This window comes from Trichechus manatus, unplaced genomic scaffold, assembly GCF_000243295.1.
Source record: "Trichechus manatus latirostris isolate Lorelei unplaced genomic scaffold, TriManLat1.0 scaffold00087, whole genome shotgun sequence".
Taxonomy (NCBI): Eukaryota; Metazoa; Chordata; class Mammalia; order Sirenia; family Trichechidae; genus Trichechus; species Trichechus manatus.
The window spans coordinates 42070-63197 of NW_004444023.1; the positions used below are offsets into that span (position 1 = coordinate 42070).

Consider the following 21128-nt stretch of genomic DNA (forward strand, 5'->3'; position numbering starts at 1 on the left):
TATCCGAACTTATCTTTTAAGGCTCACAGATCAGCAAGTTCTCAGAGACTCGGTGCTCCCTCCCGTTTGCAGGTGGGAACGGCACGTCTGCGTGCAGGACGTGCAGTCCGGATCCCGGAGACCTTGAAATCAGCTCGGGAGTGTCCGCGTGCAGATCATTCCCAGGCTGATTATTTCCCACATGCAACATTTATTATTTTGTGTTTTTTGGATTAGTACCAGCCTTGTTGGGGTGAGATGGTATCTCATTGTAGTTTTGATTTGCATTTCTCTAATGGCTAATGATCGTGAGCATTTCCTCATTTATCTGTTAGCCACCTGAATGTCTTCTTTGGTGAAGTGTCTGTTCATATCCTTTGTCCATTTTAAAATTGGGTTATTTGTCTTTTTGTTGTTGAGGTGTTGCAGTATCTTGTAGATTTTAGAGATTAGACCCTTATCAGATACATCATATCCAAAAATTTTTTCCCAGTCTGTGAGTTCTCTTTTTACTCTTTTGGTGAAGTCTTCTGATGAGCATAAATGTTTGCTTTTTAGGAGCTCCCAGTTATCTAGTTTCTCTTATGGTATTTGTACATTGTTAGTTGTGGTTTGTATACTATTTATGCCATGTATTAGGGCTCCTAGCATTGTCCCTATTTTTTCTTCCAAGATCTTTATTGTTTTGTTGTTGTTAGGTGCTGTGGAGTTGGTTTCAACTCATAACGACCCTATGAACAACAGAATGAGACCCTGTCTGGTCCTGCGCCATCCTCACAATAGTTGTTAAGCTTGAGCCCATTGCTGCAGCCACTGTGTCAATCCATCTTGTTGAGGGTCTTCCTCTTTTTCGCTGACTCTGTACTTTACCAAGGATGATGTCCTTCTCCAGGGACTGCTCTCTCCTGACAGCATGTCCCAAGTATGTAAGACATAGTCTCGCCATCCTTGCTTCTAATGAACATTCTGGTTGTACTTCTTCCAAGACAGACCTGTTTGTTCTTCTGGCAGTCCGTGGTATATTCAATATTCTTTGCCAACACCACAATTCTTTTCAGTCTTCCTTATTCATTGTCCAGCTTTCACATGCATATGAGGTGATTGAAAACACCATGGCTTGAGTCAGGCGCGCCTTAATCCTCAGGGTGACATCTTTGCTTTTCAACACTTTAAAGAGATCTTTTGCAGCAGATTTGCCCAATGCAATGCATCTTTTGATTTCTTGACTGCTGCTTCCATGGGTGTTGATTGTGGATCCAAGTAAAACGAAATCCTTAACAACTTCAATCTTTTCTCCATTTCTTTTCAGGAGTAGACTGCTAGCTCCTTCTTCCTAGTCTGTCTTAGTCTGGAAGCTCAGCTGAAACCTGTCCTCCATGGGTGACCCTGCTGGTATCTGAGTACTGGTGGCATAGCTTCCAGCATCACAGCAACATGAAAGCCCCCGCAGTATGACAAACTGACAGACACGTGGGGGTTATCGTTTTAGATTTAATATTTAGATCTTTGATACATTTTGAGTTGGTTTTCGTACATGGTGTGTGGTATGTGTCTTGTTTCTTTTTTTTGCAGATGGATATCCAGTTTTGCCAGCGCTGTTTGTTAGACTGTCTTTTCCCCATTTAACGGACCTTGGGCCTTTGTCAAACATCAGCTGCTCGTAGGTGAATGAATTTACGTCTAGGTTCTCAATTCTGTTCCATTGGTCTATGCATCTGCTGCTGTACAAGTACCAGGTTGTTTTCACTACTGTGGTGGTATACTAGGTTCTAAAATCAGATGGTGTGAGGCCTCCCACTTTGTTCGTCTTCTTCAGTAATGCTTTACTATCCGGGGCCTCTTCCCTTTCCATATGAAATGGATGATTTGTTTCCATCCTTTGAGTTTTAGTTTGTGTCTTTGAGTCTAAGGTGTGTCTCTTGTAGGCAGCATATAGATGGACTGTGTTTTTTTTAATCCATTCTGCCACTCTCTGTCTCTTTATTGGTGCATTTAGTCCATTTACATTCAGTGTAATGATTGATAGGTATGAGTTTACTGCTGTCATTTTGACGTAGTTTTTTGTGACGTTGATAGCTTCTTTGTTCCACTTCATTTTCTGTGCTGAGCCGTTTTTCTTTATGTATTTTCTTTTCATCTTTTTCATTATTGTTGATTTTGTGTTTGCTGAGTCTTCATGTTTTTCTTCTCTTTTATTTTGATGGGTAGATTCATTAGTTTCCTCTGTGGTTACCTTAAAATTTACCCCTATTTTTTAAGTTTAAACCAATCTTTTATTTCTTGATATCGCCTTAACGTCCTCTCCATATGAAAGTTCTATGACTACACTATTTAATCCCTCTTTTTTGTTTTAATATTGTCATTGTTTACATAGCAACATCTCTGTTTCCCGATTTTCAGTGTTTTAGCTTTGACTTACTTTTTGAGATCTCGTTGTTGTGTTCTGTGTTCTAGTCTTAAGTTATTGTCTGATATTGTTGGTTCTCTAGTCAGAGGACTCCCTTTAGTATTTCTTGTAATTTCGGTTTGGTTTTCACAAATTCCCTTAGATTTGTTTATTTGGAAATGCCCTAATTTCGCCAGCATATCTGAGAGGCAGTTTTGCTGGATTTTATAGTTCTTGGCTGGCAATTTTTTTCCTTCAAGGCTTTGTATATCTCATCCCATTGCCTTCTTGCCTGCGTGGTTTCTCCTGGGTAGTCAAAGGTTAGTTTTATTGACTCTCCTTTGTAGGTGACTTTTCGTTTATCCCTAGCCATCCTTAAGATTCTCTCTTTATCTTTGGTTTTGGCAAGTTTGACCACTGATAAACTTTGATCTATATGCATTTGCCTGTTCTTGACTTTATATAAGTGAGGTCATACAATATTTGTCCTCTCGTGATTGACTTATTTTGCTCAGCATAGTGTCTTCAAGCTCCATCCATATTGTAGCATGCATCAAGATTTCATTTCTCTCACTGAATAGTATTCCATTGTATTTATGTTCCACATTTTATTTATCCATTCATTCACTGATAGGCATTTAGGTTGTTTATACCTTTTGGCTATCGTGCATAATGATGCAGTGAACATTGTTGTACAAGTATCTGTGTGAGTCTCTTCTTTCAATTTTTGGGTATATACCTAGAAGTTGAATTGCTGGGTCATATGGTAGTTCTAAGAAGCCCTGGTGGTGCAGTGGTTAAAGTGCTCAGCAGCTAACCAAAAGGTTGGCAGTTCCAACCCACCAGCCACTCCGCAGGAGAGAAAACCTGGTGATCTGCTCCCATAAAGATGACAGCCTAGAAAACCCGATGGGCAGTTCTGCTCTGTTGTATGGGGTCGCTATGAGTCGGAATTGACTTGACGGCCCACAAAAACAACATAATAGTTCCATTTTTAGTTCTTTGAGGAATTACCAAGGCTGTATATTTTATGGAAGCAGACTGCCAAATCTTTCTCCCATGGAGCTGCTGGTGGATTCAAACCGCCAACCTTTCCATCAGCAGCCAAGCACTTAACCATTGCACCACCGGCGCTCCTTTGTCAAATGGTAGGGAGGCTTAAAGAGAAATAAATCCCGGGGAGGGGGACAAGGAGTCCTGGGGGTGTGCAGGTTCCTATTTTTATAAGAGGTGGTCACAGAAAAAGTGACATTGAATGAAGACCTGAAGGAGGGGAGGGAGAGTCATGCAGACAATTGGGAGAAGGGATTTCCGAAGGTGAAGCAATGGCTAGTGCAAAGGCCCAGGGTGATGCTGGTATTGCTTGTTGAAGAAGCGGGAAGGTGGCCACCACGGCCATATCAGAATGGGGGGTGTGTGGTAGGAGATGAGGACAGAGATGCAGTTTCAAGGTATATTATGGGGAATCTGGTAGGTTTTGTGGGGACTTGGACATTTGCTCTGAGTGAAATGGGGGTCATGGGAGGGTTCTGTGCAGAAGAGGAACGTGAAGCTGTAGGGGGTGAGGGTGGCAGCAGGGAGACCAGTTAAGAGGCTCTTGCAAAATCCAAGCAAGAGATGCTGGTGGCTTAGACCAGGGTGGCAGCGGTAGAGGTGTGTGAAGTAGTTGGATTCTGGGTCTGTTTTAAAGGCAGAGCTGACAAGATTTATGGATAGATTGGGTGTGGGGTAAGACTCCAAAGTTTTGACCCTGCAACCAGTAATCATGCTAAAATCACTTCTTAGTTCTTGGAGCTTTTTTGTAGACCCCTTGAGATTTTCTATGGAGTCCTTGGGTGGAACAAATGGTTGAGCACTTGGCTACTAACTGAAAGGCTGGTGGTTCGAACCTGCCCAGAGGTTCCATGGAAGAGAGCCTGGCAATCTGCTTCCAAAAGGTCACAGCCCTGAAAACCCTAGGGAGCAGTTCTACTCTGCACACATATGGTCGCCATGAGTCAGAACTGACTAGGTGGCAACTGGTTTGGTTTTTCGATTTTCTATGTAGATAATCATGTTATCTTAGTTATCTAGCTCTGCTACAACAGAAATACCACAAGTGGATGGCCTTAACAAGCAGAAATTTATTCTCTCACAGTTTAGGAGACTAGAAGTCTGAATTCAGGGCGCCAGCTCCAGGGGAAGGCTTTCTCCCTCTGTCGGATCTGGATAAAAGTCCGTGTCATCAATCTTCCCTGGGTCTAAGAGTTTCTCAGCAGAGGGACTCTGGGTCCAAAGGACACTCTCTACTCCTGGCACTTCTTGCTTGGTTGTATGAGGTCCCTGTCCTCTCTGCTCAATTCTCTCTTTTATATCTCAAAAGAGATTGGCTCAAAATACAACCTAATCTTGTAGATTGAGTCCTGCCTCATTAACATAACTGCCTCTAATCCTGCCTCATTAACATCATAGAGATTAGGATTTACAACACATAGGATAATCACATCAGATCACAAAACTGTAGACAACCACACAAAATACCGCAAATCATGGCCTAGCCAAGTTGACACACATTTTTGGGGGACATAATTCAATCCATAACATATGTCCTCTGTGAACAGAGAGTTTTATTTCTTCCTTTCTAATCCGTATGCCTTTTATTCTTTTTCTTGTCTTATTGCACTGGCTAGAAACTTCAATATGATGTGGAATAGGAGTGGGAGAGTGAACATCCTTGTCTTGTTCTTGGTCTTAGGGAAAGCAGTCAGTCTTTAACCATTATGTATAATGTTAGCTGTAGGGTTGGCTTGTTTGTTTTTGTAGGTAGCCTTTGTAAGTTTGGGGAAGGTCCCTTGTATGCCTAGTTTGCTGAGAGTTTTTATCACAAATTTGTTCTTGTTAGTTGCCATCGAGACCTTATGTATAACAGAACAAAACGTTGCCAGTCCTGCACCATCTTCATGATCGTTGGTATGTTTGAGTTCATTGTTGTGGCTATTTTTATTATGAATAGAAGATGAATTTTGTCAAGTAATTTTTCTGCATCCATTAAGATGATTGGTCTCTGGGTGGTGCAAATGGTTTGCACTTGACTTCTAACCTAAAGGACCTAAAGGAAGGTCCTTGTCTCTTCTGTCCCTCAGCAGTAACACATCCAAAGTACGTGAGATGAAGTCTCGCCATCCTCGCTTCCAAGGAGCATTCTGGCTGTACTTCTTCCAAGACAGATTTGTTCATTCTACTGGCAGTTCATGGTACATTCAATATTCTTCGCCAACACCATAATTCAAAGGCATCAATTCTTCTTCAGCTTGCCTTATTCACTGTCCAGTTTTTGTATGCATATGAGGCGATTGAAAATATCATGGCTTGGGTCAGGCACACCTTAGTCCTCAAAGTGACATCTTTGCTTTTTAACACTTCAAAGAGCTCTTTTGCAGCAGATTTGCCCAATGCAATGCATCCTTTGATTTCCTGACTGCTGCTTCCATGGGTGTTGATTGTTGATCCAAGTAAAATGAAATTCTTGACAACTTCAGTTTTTTCTGTTTATCATGATGTTGCTTATTGGACCAGTTGTGAGGATTTTTGTTTTATGCTGAGGTGTAATCCATACTGAAGGTTGTGGTCTTTGATCTTCATCAGTAAGTGCTTCAAGTCCTCTTCTCTTTCAGCAAGCAAGGTTGTGTCATCTGGATTTCGCAGGTTGTTAATGAGTCTTCCTCCAATCCAGATGCCGTGTTCTTCTTTATATAGTCCAGCTTCTTGGATTATTTGCTCAGCATACAGATTGAATAAGTATAGTGAAATGAGACAACCCTGACTCACACCGTTCCTGATTTTAAACCACGCACTATCCCCTTGTTCTGTTTGAACGACTGCCTCTTGGTCTAAGTACAGGTTCCGCATGGGCACAATTAAGTGTCCTGGAATTCCCATTCTTCACAGTGCTATCCATAATTTGTTATGGTCCACACAAAGTCAAATGCCTTTGCAGAGTCAATAAAACACAGGTAAACATCTTTCCAGTATTCTTTGCTTTCAGCCAAGATCCGTCTGACATCAGCAATGATATCTCTTGTTCCACTCCCTCTTCTGAATCCAGCTTGAATTTCTCGCAGTTCCCTGTCGATGTACTGCTGCAACCATTTTTGAATGATCTTCAGCAAAATTTCACTTGCCTGTGATATTAATGATATTGTTCAATAATTTATGCATTCTGTTGGATCACCTTTCCTTGGAACGGGCACAAATATGGATCTCTTCCAGGAGGTTGGCCAGGTAGCTGTCTTCCAAATTTCTTGGCATAGACAAGTGAGCACCTCCAGCTCTACATCTGTTGGTTGAAACATCTCAGCTGGTACTCCATCAGTTCCTGGACCCTGGTTTTTTGCCAGTATCTTCAGTGCAGCTTGGACCTGTTCCTTCAGTACCACCGGTTTTGGATCATATGCTACCTCCTGAAATGGTTGAATGTCAACCAGTTCTTTTTGGTACAGTGACTCTGTGTATTCCTTCCATTTGCTTTTGATAATTCCTGCCTTGTTCAATATTTTGCCCATAGAATCTTTCAATATTGCAATTCAAGGCTTGAATTTTTTTTCTTCACTTCTTTCAGGGGTTAGGATTTATAACACATATCTTTTGGGGGATGCAATTCAATCCATAACAGCCCTTCACACCATTACACAGCCTCAACTCCTCAGATGTCTGATGGGCCCTCAGCCCCACAGATCATGTCACCCGGTGACAGCAGGTTGAGAGGGTCAAAATGCGCCAAAATGCACCCAGTTGATGGGTCACCCATTCCACAAACATTTGCTACTCGTCTGTTTCAAGGGGGAAACCCTGGTGGTGCAGCGGTTAAGAGCTATGTTTGTTCCAAGGGGAAGTGCATTTGAGGCAGAAGGAGCAGCACGTCGAAGGTCTGGAGGCAGGAAGGGGGTGTTTGTGGGGGCTGGATGGACTGCCTGCTGTCCCCAGACTTTCCATAGAGGAGTGGGGGCAGGAGTCTCAGGTCCGACAATGCAGGGCCTCATGGGCCACGGAGAGTGTGGCTCTGTCCCAAGGGCACTCGGGAGCCATGGCAGGTTCTGAGCAGGAGAGAGGTAGGGGCAGATTTGTGCTTTAGAAAGACCCCTCTGGCTGCTGAGTGGAGGGTGGGTGGAAGGGGGTGACACTGGGACCCAGGAAGAGGGAGGGGCTGGACTGGGCCTGTCACGGTCACCCTGTATCCCCAGTACAACCCAGCAAAGAGCAGGTGCTCAGTAACCACGTTTTGAATGAACACAGGAAAGAAGGAAGGAAGGGACACTTGAAGTAATGGATTCTTATATCACTGAGAGTTAAAGCCGAAGTCTGTACTGGGGCATGTGAGGACCTATGACCTGGCCCCCGTCACCTTGCTGAGCTCATATACAATTGACCACTTCACTCAGTGTACCCTTGGACCCCTTGCTGTCCTCTCAGATGCCACCAGGGCCTTTGCACTGCTGCTCCCTCTGCCTGAAATACTTTTTCTCCAGAATGCAGGCTCCCTGAGGGCAGGCCTTTGCTTTTCTCTTTTGGTCATTTCTGTATCCACAGTGCCTGCAATGCTGGGTAACCTCAGTCAGCATACAGTAAATGTTTGTGTAAAAATGGCATCTGATCTCCTCTAACTTCACGAGAGGGGAGAATCACTATCAGCATCAGTGGCTCAAGGCTGATTCCTATGAGGCGGAAGTCAGACATACCTCCTCTCCAACCTTTTTACCAGTTCTGACACAAGCCGTCCCTCCCATGGCACTCTCTGCTTCTCTGCTGAGTTTGATAATTCATTGCAATGGCCACACAGAACTCACAGACAGTAGTTACAGTTATTGGGCTTATTAGGGAGGTAACAGGTTACAATTCAAGATCAGAAATGACTCAGGATACAGTTCTTCCATCAGGACAACCTCTTCTCAGCTGTGTCCACAGGCAGGCCTCTCTCCGTCCCTTGGCCCCTCAGCCTGGCCTCTGCCCGGCTCTGGCAAGTGTTACAAAACTCTTTAGCTCCACCGATAAGTGCCCAGAGGCACCCTACTCCTCCAATAAGCCCTGGCTCAAAGGCACTCAGCTTTCTTGCCCCTTGGGCCAGGAAGCCCATCGTGCCATCTCCTGCTGGTCTCCTGGTTCTGCTGCTGCTGGCTGTCTGCCTTGCTTGCTGCTGCTTCTCCACATCTTGCACCATCTCTGGTGTTACAGCTCTCTGTCTCCTGGGTCTAAGAGGTTCTCAGTGCAGGGACCCTGGATCCAAAGGATACACTCCATGCCCAGCTCTTCTTTCTAAGTGGTAGTGAGTTCTCCCCCTGCTCTGGGATTGACTCTCTTTTAAGCCTAGCAGGATGGCAAAACTGACCAATCCCCTCATTAGGGTTCCATACCCCTTATTTGCATGGTCCCACGCCCACAAGTGTTCCACACACCTTATTTGCATGATTAGAAAGCTGTCCAATCCCCTTGGTGGGCCAAAAGCACTTTATTTGCATAGTCCCACCCAATTATTTGGTGGGAATTACAAGACCACAGTGAGAAAGGCCATATAAAAGTGATCCACGGCACCTCAGTTTGTTGCATGGATGCATGCATGAATGAATGAATCAATCAATCCCCTGCAGCTTGCCAGGAGAGGGCTGAACATCGTCCTCATCAGTCGAAACCTGAGCAAGTTGGAACGAGAGGCAAAGGAGATCGGTGAGACACAGGGGCTTGGGCTGGGGAAGCACCGGGGCAGGGGCTGGGGCAGCAGTTGGGGCTGGGCTAGACAGGGTGTGAGGTCAGGGCTGGATGGGTGCTAGAGCCAGGAAAAGGACAGGGAGAAGGGCCAGGTGGGGGCAGGGGCTGCAGTACTGGACTCCAGCTAAGGGTCTGGCTCCCCCTTGCCCCCTCTCTGCCAGAACGGCTTCATGGTACCCTGACGAGAATCATCCAGGTCGACTTCACTGGGGGCCTGGAGATCTACGGAGCCGTTGAGGAAGGATTAAAGGGACTGGAGATTGGAGTACTGGGTATGTCCTTACCTGCTCTGGGGAGCACACCCTCAACTACCCCTAAGCTCACCCCAACCCTGGGCCCTCTTGTGGTCACCCTCCCTCTGACCTCACCTAGTTTCCTTGGGGCTGTTGGAGTGACAAGCTATTTCCTCTCGTTCAGTGAACAATGTGGGCATGTCTGTCAGCGTGGTCTTACAGAAAACGTTCGAAGTGGAGAACCCAGCCAAGGTGAGTGAAACCCAGCAGTAGCCCGCCGGTGGCACCTCTCCCTCTGACTCTTTACTGCCCTCTGTTGGAAAACTGGCACAATACGCTGACTTTGTTAGAATGGGGTACTCTATAGCCTTTTGCAGGAAAATTGTTTTAGAAGCTACAAATCTATGATGTCTGTGGTGCAAATGAGGGCCCTTTGGATGGGGCGCCCTTCTGCAGTGCCCAACCAGTACAACTGTTCAAGATGGGCCCAGTTCTGCCCTTTTTTAAAAAATTGTAGTGAAAATATACACACACACACAAAACCTTCACCAATTCAACAATTTCCACGTGTACAATTCAGTGACATTGATTACATTCTTCATATTGTACAAGCTTTATCGCTATCCTTTTCCAAATTATTCCACCGCCATTAACATAGACTCAATGCCCCCTAATGGTTCTGCCCTTTTACATTCCACTCCACGGAGTGACCCTCATAGGAAGACCAGTGGCCTGCCATCGGGGACATACAGATTTATATATTTTTATTTGGGATCTTTTTTTTTCTAGTTAAATATTTTTTTAAAATATTTTATTGTATTTTTGGTAAAAGTATACAGAGCAAAACAGGTTCCCATTCAACAATTTCTACACATAATGTTCAGTGACATTGGTTACATTCTTTACATATGTCAATGTCTTAGTCATCTAGCGCTGCTCTAACAGAAATACCACAAGTGGATGATTTTAACAAAGAGAAATTTATTCTCTCACAGTCCAGTAGGCTGCAAGTCCAAATTCAGGGCATCAGATCCAGGAGAAGGCTTTCTCTCTCTGTCAGCTCTGGAGGAAGGTCCTTGTGATGCATCAGTCTTCCCTTGGTCTGGGAGTATCTCAGCACAGGAACCTCGGGTCCAAAGGACGGGCTCTGCTCCCGGCACTGCTTTCTTGGTGGTGTGAGGTTCCCAACCCTCTGCTTGCTTCCCTTGCCTTTTATCTCTTGAGAGATAAAAGGTTGTGCAGGCCACACCCCATGGAAACTCCCTTTACATTGGTTCAGGGATGTGACCTGGGTAAGAGTGATGTTACAATCCCACCCTAATCCTCTTTAACATAAAATTACAATCACAAAATGGAGGACAACCATACAATTCTGGGAATCATGTCCCAGCCAAATTGATACACACATTTTTGGGGGACACAAGTCAAACCATGACAGTCAACATTCTCATCATTTCTGTTCTGGTCATTCCATTCCCATTAACTTAGTCTCACTGCCCCTCAAGCTTCTCATCTATGCTTTAGAGTATCTGCTGTTCATTTGGTCTCATAGAGATAATTTTTTCCAAGAGAGCAGTACTCAGGGTGACATTCTTTCTTTTTGAGCTGACCTGTTATTTAGTTAAAAGGTGACTTCAGGGGATAGCTTCGGTTCAAAGTTTAAAGAATATTTTAGAGCAGTTGTCTTGGGGATTCCTCCAGTCTCAATGGGTCCAGTAAGTCTAGGTTCAATGAGAATTTGAAGTTCTGTTCCACATTTTTCTCCCTTTCTATCAGGATCCATCTGTTGTGACTCTAGCAGAACCTTCAGCAGTGGTAGCTGGGCACTATCTAGTTCTTCTGGTCTCAAGGTAGTGGAGGCCATGGTTCATGGAGACAGTTCATCTGTAGTCTGGGTCCTTATCTGATTCTCAGGTTTCCTTCTTTCTTTTTTGCTCCAGATGAATAGAGACCAATAGCTGTATATCAGATGGCCGCTCACACGCTTTAAGACCCCAGGCACTACTCGCCAAACTAGGATGTAAACATAAACTCTATGAACTATATTATGCCAATTGACTGGCTTGCTATTTGGGACCAATCTTGAACTCACAGCTTATTTTCTCTGAATTACCTGTACACATATGTCCACACTTCTTCTGATGGGTGTCACATGGTCACAAAACCTGTTTCAACTGCTGATCTCTTTTGACAAATTAAATAGTCTTTTCTTTAGTGTTTATTTTTTTAAATCAAAGTTATACATAAAGAGTCAAATATTTCTATAAGGCTTGTTAAAGAAAACAGGATGCCCCCATTCCCATTTCCTGTTCCCTAGAGCAGGATTTCTCAACCACAGCATTACTGACACTTGGAGCTGGATGATTCTTTGCTGTGGGGGCTGTTCTGTTCATTGTAGGAGGTTTAGCAGCATCCCTGGCCTCTACCCACAAAATGCCAATAGTACTCCCCTCTCTAGTTGTGGCAACCAAAAATGTCCCCTGTGGGGCAAAATCATAGCCAGTTGGGAGCTATTGTTCTAGAGGCTACTACTTTCAACTTTTAAAAAAATATAGCCTCATACATTTAAATAATGTTTACAGTGTACATCTTGTTTTTGGTTTTTTTTTTTTTTTTCAGTCTTAGCCATTACCTAGTGACTACCCACAACAGGGAGCCCTGGTGGCACAGTGGTTAAGAGCTTGGCTGTTAACCAAAAGGTCGGCAGTTCGAATCTACCAGCTACACTTTGGAAACCCTATGGAGCAGTTCTACTCTGACCTATAGGGTCGCTATGAGTCAGAGTCGACTTGACACAATGGATTTGGTTTTGGTTTACCCACAACAGGATTATTTCTCATTCACATACACCTGTGCCCTCTGTCACAAACATACACCCTTCCAGGCCTTCCATCCCTCAGTGTGGTATTTCATAAACGTGGCTACAAGTGAATATGAAAACACTGTTCAGAGCTAAGCCACATAGTGGACTATAATTACTTTTCCTTTTTTGAACAACTTTTCATTCTCCCTGGCGTTAGTAATTGTCTCTTGATATTTTTCATCTGTTTGGGTTTCTGTGTACTTATCATTACATCAAACTATAATCCAAAAATATAAAAAACGTTCAAGCACATCAGCTATTCTAACCAATTTTGTCTTTGTATGTGTGTGTTTTAAATAACAATTTTATTTGAGATATAATTAACATATAAAATTCTCCCTTTTAAAGTGTATAATTCAGTGGGTTTTAGTATATTCAGAGTTGTGCATCCACCACTATCTAATTCCAGAACATTTTTATCACCCCTCCACGCACACACATACACACACACACACACACACACACACACACACACACACACACACAGCCCATATCCATTAGCAGTCATTGCCCATTCCTCCCTCTACCCAGCCACTGGCGACCACTAATCTACTTTCTGTCTCTATGGATTTAATCTATTCTGGACCTTTCATATCAACGAAATCATACAATATGATTATATTGCATTTGTTGTAGTTAGTTGCCTTCAAGTTGATTAGAACCCATGGTGACCCCATGTGCACCAGAGTAGAACTGCTCCATAGGGTTTTTAAGGCCGTGACCTTTCGGACGCAGATTGCCTGACCTATCTCCCGAGTAACGAATTTCATCTTGGAATTCTCTCCAAAGGTTTTCTGTCCTGCTTCTGCCTGGACTGGTTGCCTTCTGTGCCAGGAATCTTGGGACCTCCCTTCACCTTCATTCCAGGGAGCCCCTAATTTCTCTATCACAGGTTATAGTGTGTTTTGGTTTGGTTTGTTGGAGCATATCCTTTAGTAATCTCCTGAGAAAGGATACTTGGATGATAGAATTTTTAGCTCTGTTTTTTATCAGTTGTGTGACTTTGGGTGAATGACTTCATTTTTCTGAGCCTCAATTTTCTATCCATACAATAGGAATAAATATTTTTGTTGGCTTCATAAGATTGTTATGAGAGTACAATGGAATAATGCACATAAATGGCATAATGCACATAAGCCTTAGTTGTGTACTTAAGAAATTTTAGCTATTATTATTAGATATAATGTTAGTTATTGTTATTAAACACAAACAAAACAGAAAAAGTTTGTTTTTTAAATAAAATTCTGATACATGCTGCTAAACAGATTAACTTTTTTTTTTTAATTGCTGTAGTTCAAGTGAAAGTTTACAATTCAAGTTAGTCTTTCATGCAAAAATTTATACATACATTGTTATGTGACCCTAATTGCTCTCCTTATACTGTGACAGCACACTCCTCCTTTCCACCCCTGATTTCCTGTGTCCATTCAACCAGCTCCTAACACTCTCTGCCTTCTCATCTCACCTCTGGACAGAAACTGCCCATTTAGTCTCATGTATCTACTTGAGCTGAGAAGCACACTCTTCATGAGTATCATTTTATGTCCCACAGTCCAGTCCAATCTTTGTCTGAAGAGTTGGCGTCAGGAATTTTTTTACTTCTGGGTTGGCAGAGAGTCCGGGGGCCATGCTTTCTGGGGTTCCTCCAGTCTCAGTCAGACCATGAAGTCTGCTCTTTTTACTAGAATTTGAGTTCTGCACCCTACTTTTCTTCTGCTCCATCAGGGACTCTCCGTTGTGTTCCCTGTCAGGGTGGTCATTGGTGGTAGCTGGGCACCATCTAGTTCTTCCGGTCTCAGGCTGATGAAGTCTCTGGTTTGTGTGGCCCTTTCTGTCTCTTGGGGTAATACTATCCTTGTGTCTTTGGTGTTCTTCATTCTCCTTTACTCTGGGTAGGTTGGGACCAATTGATGCATCTTAGATGGCCGCTTGCTAGCTTTTAAGACCCCAGACACCACTCACAAAAGTAGGATGCAGAACATTTTCTTCATAAACTTTGTTATGCCAATTGACCCAGATGTCCCTGAAAGCATGATCCCCAGACCCCCGCCCCTGCTACTCTGTCCCTCAAAGTGTTTGATTGTATTCAGGAAACTTCTTAGCTTTGGTTTAGTCCACTTGTGCTGACTTCCCCTGTAGTGTGTGCTGTCCTTCCCTTCACCGAAGATAATTCTTGTCTACTATCTACTTATACATGGATGAACTTTGAAAACATGATGCTGAGTGAAATAAGCCAAACACGAAAGGACAAATATTGTATGACTCCACTTATATAAAGTATGTAGCTAGAAGAGGCAAATTCATAGAGATAGAAAGTAGAATAGTGGTTACCAGGAGTTGGAGGAAGGGAGAATGGCAAGTTATTATTTAATGGGTATAGAGTTTCCGTTTGGGTTAATGAACATGTCCTGGAAATAGACAGTGGTAATGGTTTATACAACAATGTGAATGTACTTAACGTCACAGAATTCTGCACTTAAAAATGGTTCAGATGGTAAATTTTGTTATGCATATTTTACCACAATAAAAAAGAAAAATCTGTCAAAAAAGAAAAAAAAGTAATACCAATGTTTTCCAAACTGATCCAAAGACTAGAAAAAGGGTCCACATTTTTCAACTTATTTTCTGAGGCATATAAGCATAATATCAAACCTTGATGAGAAAATTGCAAGAAAGGATAATTAGAGGTCAATCTTGTTCAAGAATATAAATGCAAACATCCTAAACAAAATAATTAGCTAACAAAGCTCTGTGATATATAAAAAGAATTATACATCATGACTGTGTTGCTGTTATGTGCCATCGAGTTGATTCTAACTAAGTGAGCTTTATTCCAGGAATGCAAGGATGGTTCAGTATTTGAAAATCCGTCTATATAATTCATCGCATTAACAGAAAAAACCATATGATTATCTGGATAGATACAGGAAAAGTATTTGCTAAGAATGAACATATGTCCGTTATTTAATTAAAAAATGTTAATTAGGAATAGAAGGAAACTGTTAATCTGACAAGCAGCCAACAAAGAACCAGCAACAAGCACATACCTAATGGTGAAATGTTGAACACTTTTCCTATGAGATTGGGAACAAGACAAGGAAGTCTGCTATGATCTCTTCTACTCAACATTTTACAGGAGATCCTAGCCAGTGGAACCAGGTCAAAAAGCTGGAAACAGGCTGGACCTGTTAATTGTTAAGAAATACAATTGTCATTATTTGCAGATGACAAGACTGTCTATCTAGAAAATCCAGATGAATTTATTAATCAAGACAGTGGATTTTATAGCTATATACTAGCAATGAACAACTGGAAAGTATTTTTTTTAAAAAGGATAACATTTATGATAGCAGGAAGAGACATCAAATACCTAGGAATAAATCTGACAGAAGATATGCAAGACCTTTCCTTACAAAAAACCATAAAGCATTGCTGAGAGAAGTTTTAAAAGAACTAAAAGGGATATACAATCGACTCAACTGCACACAATAACAACAAACAGTTTTGCAAGGAGTCTCTTCGAACATACTGGATTCAGTTCCCACGTGTGAGTATCTTAGAAAAGAACAGATTTCTACAAGTGGAGTTGCTGGACCAAAAGGGTGTGTGCATTTAAATTCTAGGAAGTGCTACCAAAAGGTCAGCAGTTACTCTTACGCAAAGATGAGACGATAAGTGGGCAGGGAAACTAGAGCACTGGAAACGGAACAACCAGAACACAGTTAAAGAGAAGGTTGAGACACATTGTGAAAAATGTAACTCATGTCGCTGAACAATTTGCATAGAAACTGTCAAATGGGAACCTAATTTGCTGTGTCAATTTGCACTGAGAACACACTATTAATAAAAAAATTTGCATTCCATGCAAAAATGATAATTTCAAAGGTATATTCTATTAAATAAAATATATTATTAAAATTAAAAAAAATTCTAGGAGGTGCTACTTTTAAAAAATGGGTTCTCTTAAAAATGAGTTTGTGTTAATGGGGGAGGAACAACTCAGAAAAGGAGGGCGAGAATGGTTGCACAACTCAAAGAATGTAATCAATGTCACTGAATTGTACATGTAGAAACTGTTAAACTGCCGTATGTTTTGCCTGGTATATTCTCAACAACAACAAAAATAAATAAAATAAAATAAATGGGTTCCATGTAAAAATGTAAGCTAGGAAATGAGAAAATGCGGGAGTTGTGGCAGGGCTGATGAAGGGAGGGAGTAATTGGGTCCATTTTCTTCCCCAGAGGCTTTCGGATATTGTGAACTGCAACATGTTGTCCGTGGTCCAGGTGAGGCTGGGCGGGGACCAGTGGGTCTGAGGTCACCCTGAGCCCGCAGGGTGGCCGCAGCACCCCCAGCCCTGGTACGGAGGAAGCTAGAGGGGTAGGGGTAAATTGATGAGCAGGGAGCAGATCAGAGGATTGGAAAGGGGAAGACACAGCTCCCCCACTCTTCTCCCCAGATGACCCGAATTATCCTGCCCCAAATGGTCTCCAGGTATGAGCCAGCTTCTTTCTCTTCCAACCTCCAGGCTTTTTCCATTCTCCAGCTGCCCCACCCACGTTTCCAACTCTTCCCTGTCCCTCTGATGTGTCTCAGCTTAGGGCTTCACCTAAGGAGTGGGGGTGGGAAGACCTTTCCTCCTCGTGACAGTCAGTACCTTCTAATCGATGCTTGCTCCTCCAGGCGCCGAGGCATCATCATCAACGTCTCTTCTGTGGCTGAAAACCACCCCCACCCACTCTTGGCAGCCTACGCAGCCACTAAGGTACCCAGACCCCACATACCCAAGGCCAGGGCTGCACGGCCCGTGCCTGAAATTCCTCCATTACTGCCTTTCTCAGGCATTGAAGGTTATAGTGAAAAAGTCTTGAATAGGGGGGTTACGTGCCACTTGAGTCTGGGGCTGGCTATTTATAGGTCAGACGGATCTCCAGGGCACAGTGCAGTAGGGAAAGCCAGAGTTTGTTTTTTAACAGAAACAGAGGCTGGGAGTCTAGAGAATAGTCTGGAACTAGTAAATACCTGGAGGCTGGAAGGAAGCCAGGGAATTAAGAGACTCGCCCAGCTGGAATGGAGAGGGGGGTGTGTGGGAATAAGAGAGGGTTTAGAACAAGCAGGCATTCAACTGTTAAACAGGGATAGGGTTGGGTGGCGGAGTCCGTGGGGCGCAGGGCTCAGCTTGGGCGGGGCTCTCCGTCCTGGGACCCTACCTCTCTCTTTTCCTCCACAGGCCTTTGTGCGAAGCTTCTCCTTGGCGGTGGCCACAGAATACTCGTCTGAGGGGGTCACCGTGCAGGTGCCGGGCTCAGCGGGGGCGGGGCTCAGAAGGGGCGTAGCGATCAAAGGGAGAGGTCTGGGGGGGTTGGGAGCTTCGAGACAGTGAGGCTCAAGAAGCAGGGGCGCACAGGAGGCAGGGTCTCCTAGAGGACGGTGATCAGAGGGTTTTAGTGGGCAAGGGTCAGGGGCGTGGTTTCACGGGGGCGGGGCCTCAGGGCGGAAGCCCGGAGACCCTAGTGGGATGGCAGCTAGTGGGATTCCGAGAGTGGGGCGGGGGCTTAGGCTGGGAGGGGGCGTCCTTTCTTTTATCCTCTCCTGCCTGCAGACGGTGAGCCCTTTCGTTGTATCCACAAAAATGAGCGGTCACCCCAAAACCGGATTGCTGGTGAAGACGCCCGAAGACTGGGCGTCGGAGGCGGTGGACACCCTTGGCCTCTCCTCCCACACCTCTGGGTGCCTCAGTCACGCGGTGCAGGTGCCTTCATGGGGCCTTCATAGGCAGAGGACTGGGGGGATATTTCCAGGTCTAAGTCCACTGGTCCTCAGGAGGGGAGCGAGACCCCCATCCTGGGCTGGGGATAGAGGGGAAGGGCTGAGATGCCCAAGAGTGAGGCGGGTACTGATCCCTGGCGCTTCTCCTTCCTAGAGTTTCCTGCTGTGTTCTGTGCCCACTTGGTTTATTTGCAGTAGCTGGGGAGTCAAGCTTCTGTCTTTGTTGGTGTCCCGGTTGAGAACCAAGCAAAAGACGGTGGGGAGGGAGTGAGGCAGGCGTGGCCGCCTGTCTGTCCACTCCGCTTTCCAGAATCCTGGGCCAGGGATGTTGGTGATGTGAGCAAAGATGCCCTACATGTTGGAATAAATGGGTAGGCTGACCAATGCAACAGAATCGGAGCCCTGAACTAACCTGAACACTTAGTGATAAGACCTCTGGCATAAAGATGGAGTTTTTAACATGTGGCGCCAAGACAACTACTTAGCCATTTGGAGAGAGGATATATACATATATGTAATTGTAGATGTGATGGTTGCACAACTTTGTGAATGTTATGCCACATTAGGTGCCATCCAGTGGGTTCCAACTCATAGCGACCCTATGTTCAGGTCCTGCACCATCCTCACAATCATTATTATGCTTGAGCCCATTGTTGCAGCCACTGTGTCAATCCATCTAACTCTGTGAATATACAGCACTAAAAGCCACTGGTTTGTAAATTTTTTAAGGGTGAACTTTAGGGGATGTGAACTATATCTCAATAAAAATAATTTAAAAAGAAGAGACTCCTCAAAATATAAAGTTGAAACCATTCCTCACATCATGCACCAACATAAACTCCAAATTAATCAGAAATTTCTGTGTAAAAAAGGAAACACACAAGGACTAAAAGAATACCTGGGTGAATTCCTTTCCGTCTTGGAAGTAGGAGAGTCTAAGCATGACTGTTCTAAGCATGACTTAAAATTAAAAGCAACAACAACAACAACGAAAGACTGTTAACAAATATTGAACTCTAGTTAATGATATGCAGGTGAATTATTTAGGGAAAATGTTCTGATGTCTGCAATTTACTCTGAAACGCATTGGGGTTGGAGGGTGATGGTTAAGGGGTGCAGGGTTTCTTTTTGGGATAATGAAAATGTTCTAAAATTGTAGTGATGGTTGCACACTTCTGTGTATGTATTAAGGGCCACTGAATTGTACACAAATGGGTGAATTGTATGGTATGTGAATTATATCTCAATAAACTGTTTTTGAAAATACAGATAACAGCAGCCACTGTGGAAAAGAGTTTGGCGGTTTCTAAAAAATTAAACATAGAATTATCACATGACCCAGCAATTCCGCTCCTTAATATATACCCAAAAGAACTGAAAGCAGGACTGAAAAGGATATTTGTACACCAATGTTCACTGTGGCATAATTCACAATAGGCAAAAAATGCAAACAACCCAAGTATCCATCAACAGATGAATGAATAAAGACAATGTGATATACCCATACAATGGACTATTATTCAATCATGAAGAGAAATGAAGTTCTGGTGCATGTTATGACATGGATGAACCTTGCAAACATTACACGAGGTGAAATAAGCCAGAAAGAAAAGGACAAGTATGGTTCTATTTAGATGAGGTATCTAGAATAGGCAAATTCACGGTCAGAAAGTAGATTAGAGGTTATCAGGGGCTGAGGGGAGGAAGAAATGGGGAGTGACCACTTAATGGATACAGAGTTTCTCTTTGGGGTGATAAAAATGTTCCGGAACCTAAGAGTGATGATGGTTGCACAACACTGTGAATATAATCAATGCTGCTGAATTGTACACTTAAAATAAAATAGTAAATGTAATGGAAAAAATGGAGACACCAATATCTGAAAAGAACACCGGCAAACTGAGGTTAATTCAAGTTTAATTAAATGCCTACAAATTGCAACATGTTGCTGATTCCTCAACTCCTCCCCTAGATATCAATGGCATTGCATATGTGTGGGAGTATTTTTAGGGTGGTTCAATGGGAGAAATTCTCACCTTCCACGCAAGAGACCTCAGTTCGATTCCCAGCCAATGCACCTCATGTACAGCCACCACCGGTCTGTCAGTGGGGGCGCGTGTGATGCTAGGATGCTGAACAGGTTTCAGAGGAGCTTCCAGACTAAGACCGACTAGGAAGAAAGGTGTGGTGATCTACTTCTGAAAATCAGCCAGTGAAAACCCTATGGATCACAACTGTCCGATCTGCAACTGATCGTGGGGACGGTGCAGGACCTGGCAGCATTTAGTTGCCCTGTGCATGCGGCCACCATGAATTGGGCAATTCCAAGGCAGCTAACAGCAATGAGGAGGGTATGGCTCTGTACGTCTTACCTGGACCTGGGCAAAGAACCGTTAAACAATTCCTCAGAGAGGGGCAGCTTCCTGCGCAGGGTCACACAGCCCTCGGGCTCCAAATGTCCTGCGTCCCCACCTTCACGAGTTCAAATGTGCATAAGGTTCCAACCCCAGCAGCAACCCTGACCCCTGGCTGCCTCCTCATTCCAATTTCTCAGAAAGACGAAAAAAAAAAAAAACCACCACACCAGGAAACATCCGTCATGCGCTGTCCAGCAGGCCGGAGGGGCAGGGGTCAGCAGGGCGGTGACCTCAACGTCTCTGTGGGGACCAGGATCCGGCGGGGCTGGGGGTGAGAGGCTGGGCTTTTTCCCACCCTGCGACTTTCCTGCGTCAACCCAGGAGGGCGCCCTGGATGCCGCCGCCCTGCCCCCCACCTCCTTCCTCTCTTGACACAGCTTCCCGGCTGAGGATGGACAGCAGGGCGGGCCAAGGTGGAGCCGCCAAGCCCGGAAAAGACTGAGAGGCACTTTGGACTTGCCAGGATGAGGGACCCTTGCTCAGACCTGCCAAGTCCCTGCCGCGGAGTCACACAGCCTGGGGACTCGGTACAAATGAGAGGGCCTGGCCTCCTGGCCCCAACAGCGGATCACTCAGCCCCCAAGAGCTGGCCCCCAGCCCGGCCTTGAGAAGCCCTTGGCTCTGCCCCTGTCCTTCCTCCCCCCCACACACTCGGGACTCAGCCCTTCCTTGTGTTAAATAGAAACCTCTTTATTCTAAGTATCGTACATTCCTTAATACATTGGATTTGGGCCAGACCTTG

The 21128-nt window shown here is 44.2% G+C and overlaps 1 protein-coding gene across 1 annotated transcript in view; it reads left to right on the plus strand.

Moving 5' to 3' along the window:
* Positions 1-20758, plus strand: part of LOC101340917 (very-long-chain 3-oxoacyl-CoA reductase-like) — a 26031-nt gene extending 5273 nt beyond the window's left edge. Inside the window, exons 3-11 of the mRNA XM_004381780.1 lie at positions 8986-9061; positions 9265-9375; positions 9521-9588; positions 16442-16486; positions 16660-16694; positions 16884-16965; positions 17431-17496; positions 17803-17952; positions 20708-20758. Of these exons, the coding sequence (XP_004381837.1) occupies positions 8986-9061; positions 9265-9375; positions 9521-9588; positions 16442-16486; positions 16660-16694; positions 16884-16965; positions 17431-17496; positions 17803-17952; positions 20708-20758 (684 nt within the window). The remainder of the gene's footprint in view (positions 1-8985; positions 9062-9264; positions 9376-9520; positions 9589-16441; positions 16487-16659; positions 16695-16883; positions 16966-17430; positions 17497-17802; positions 17953-20707) is intronic.
* Positions 20759-21128: the final 370 nt, after the last annotated feature.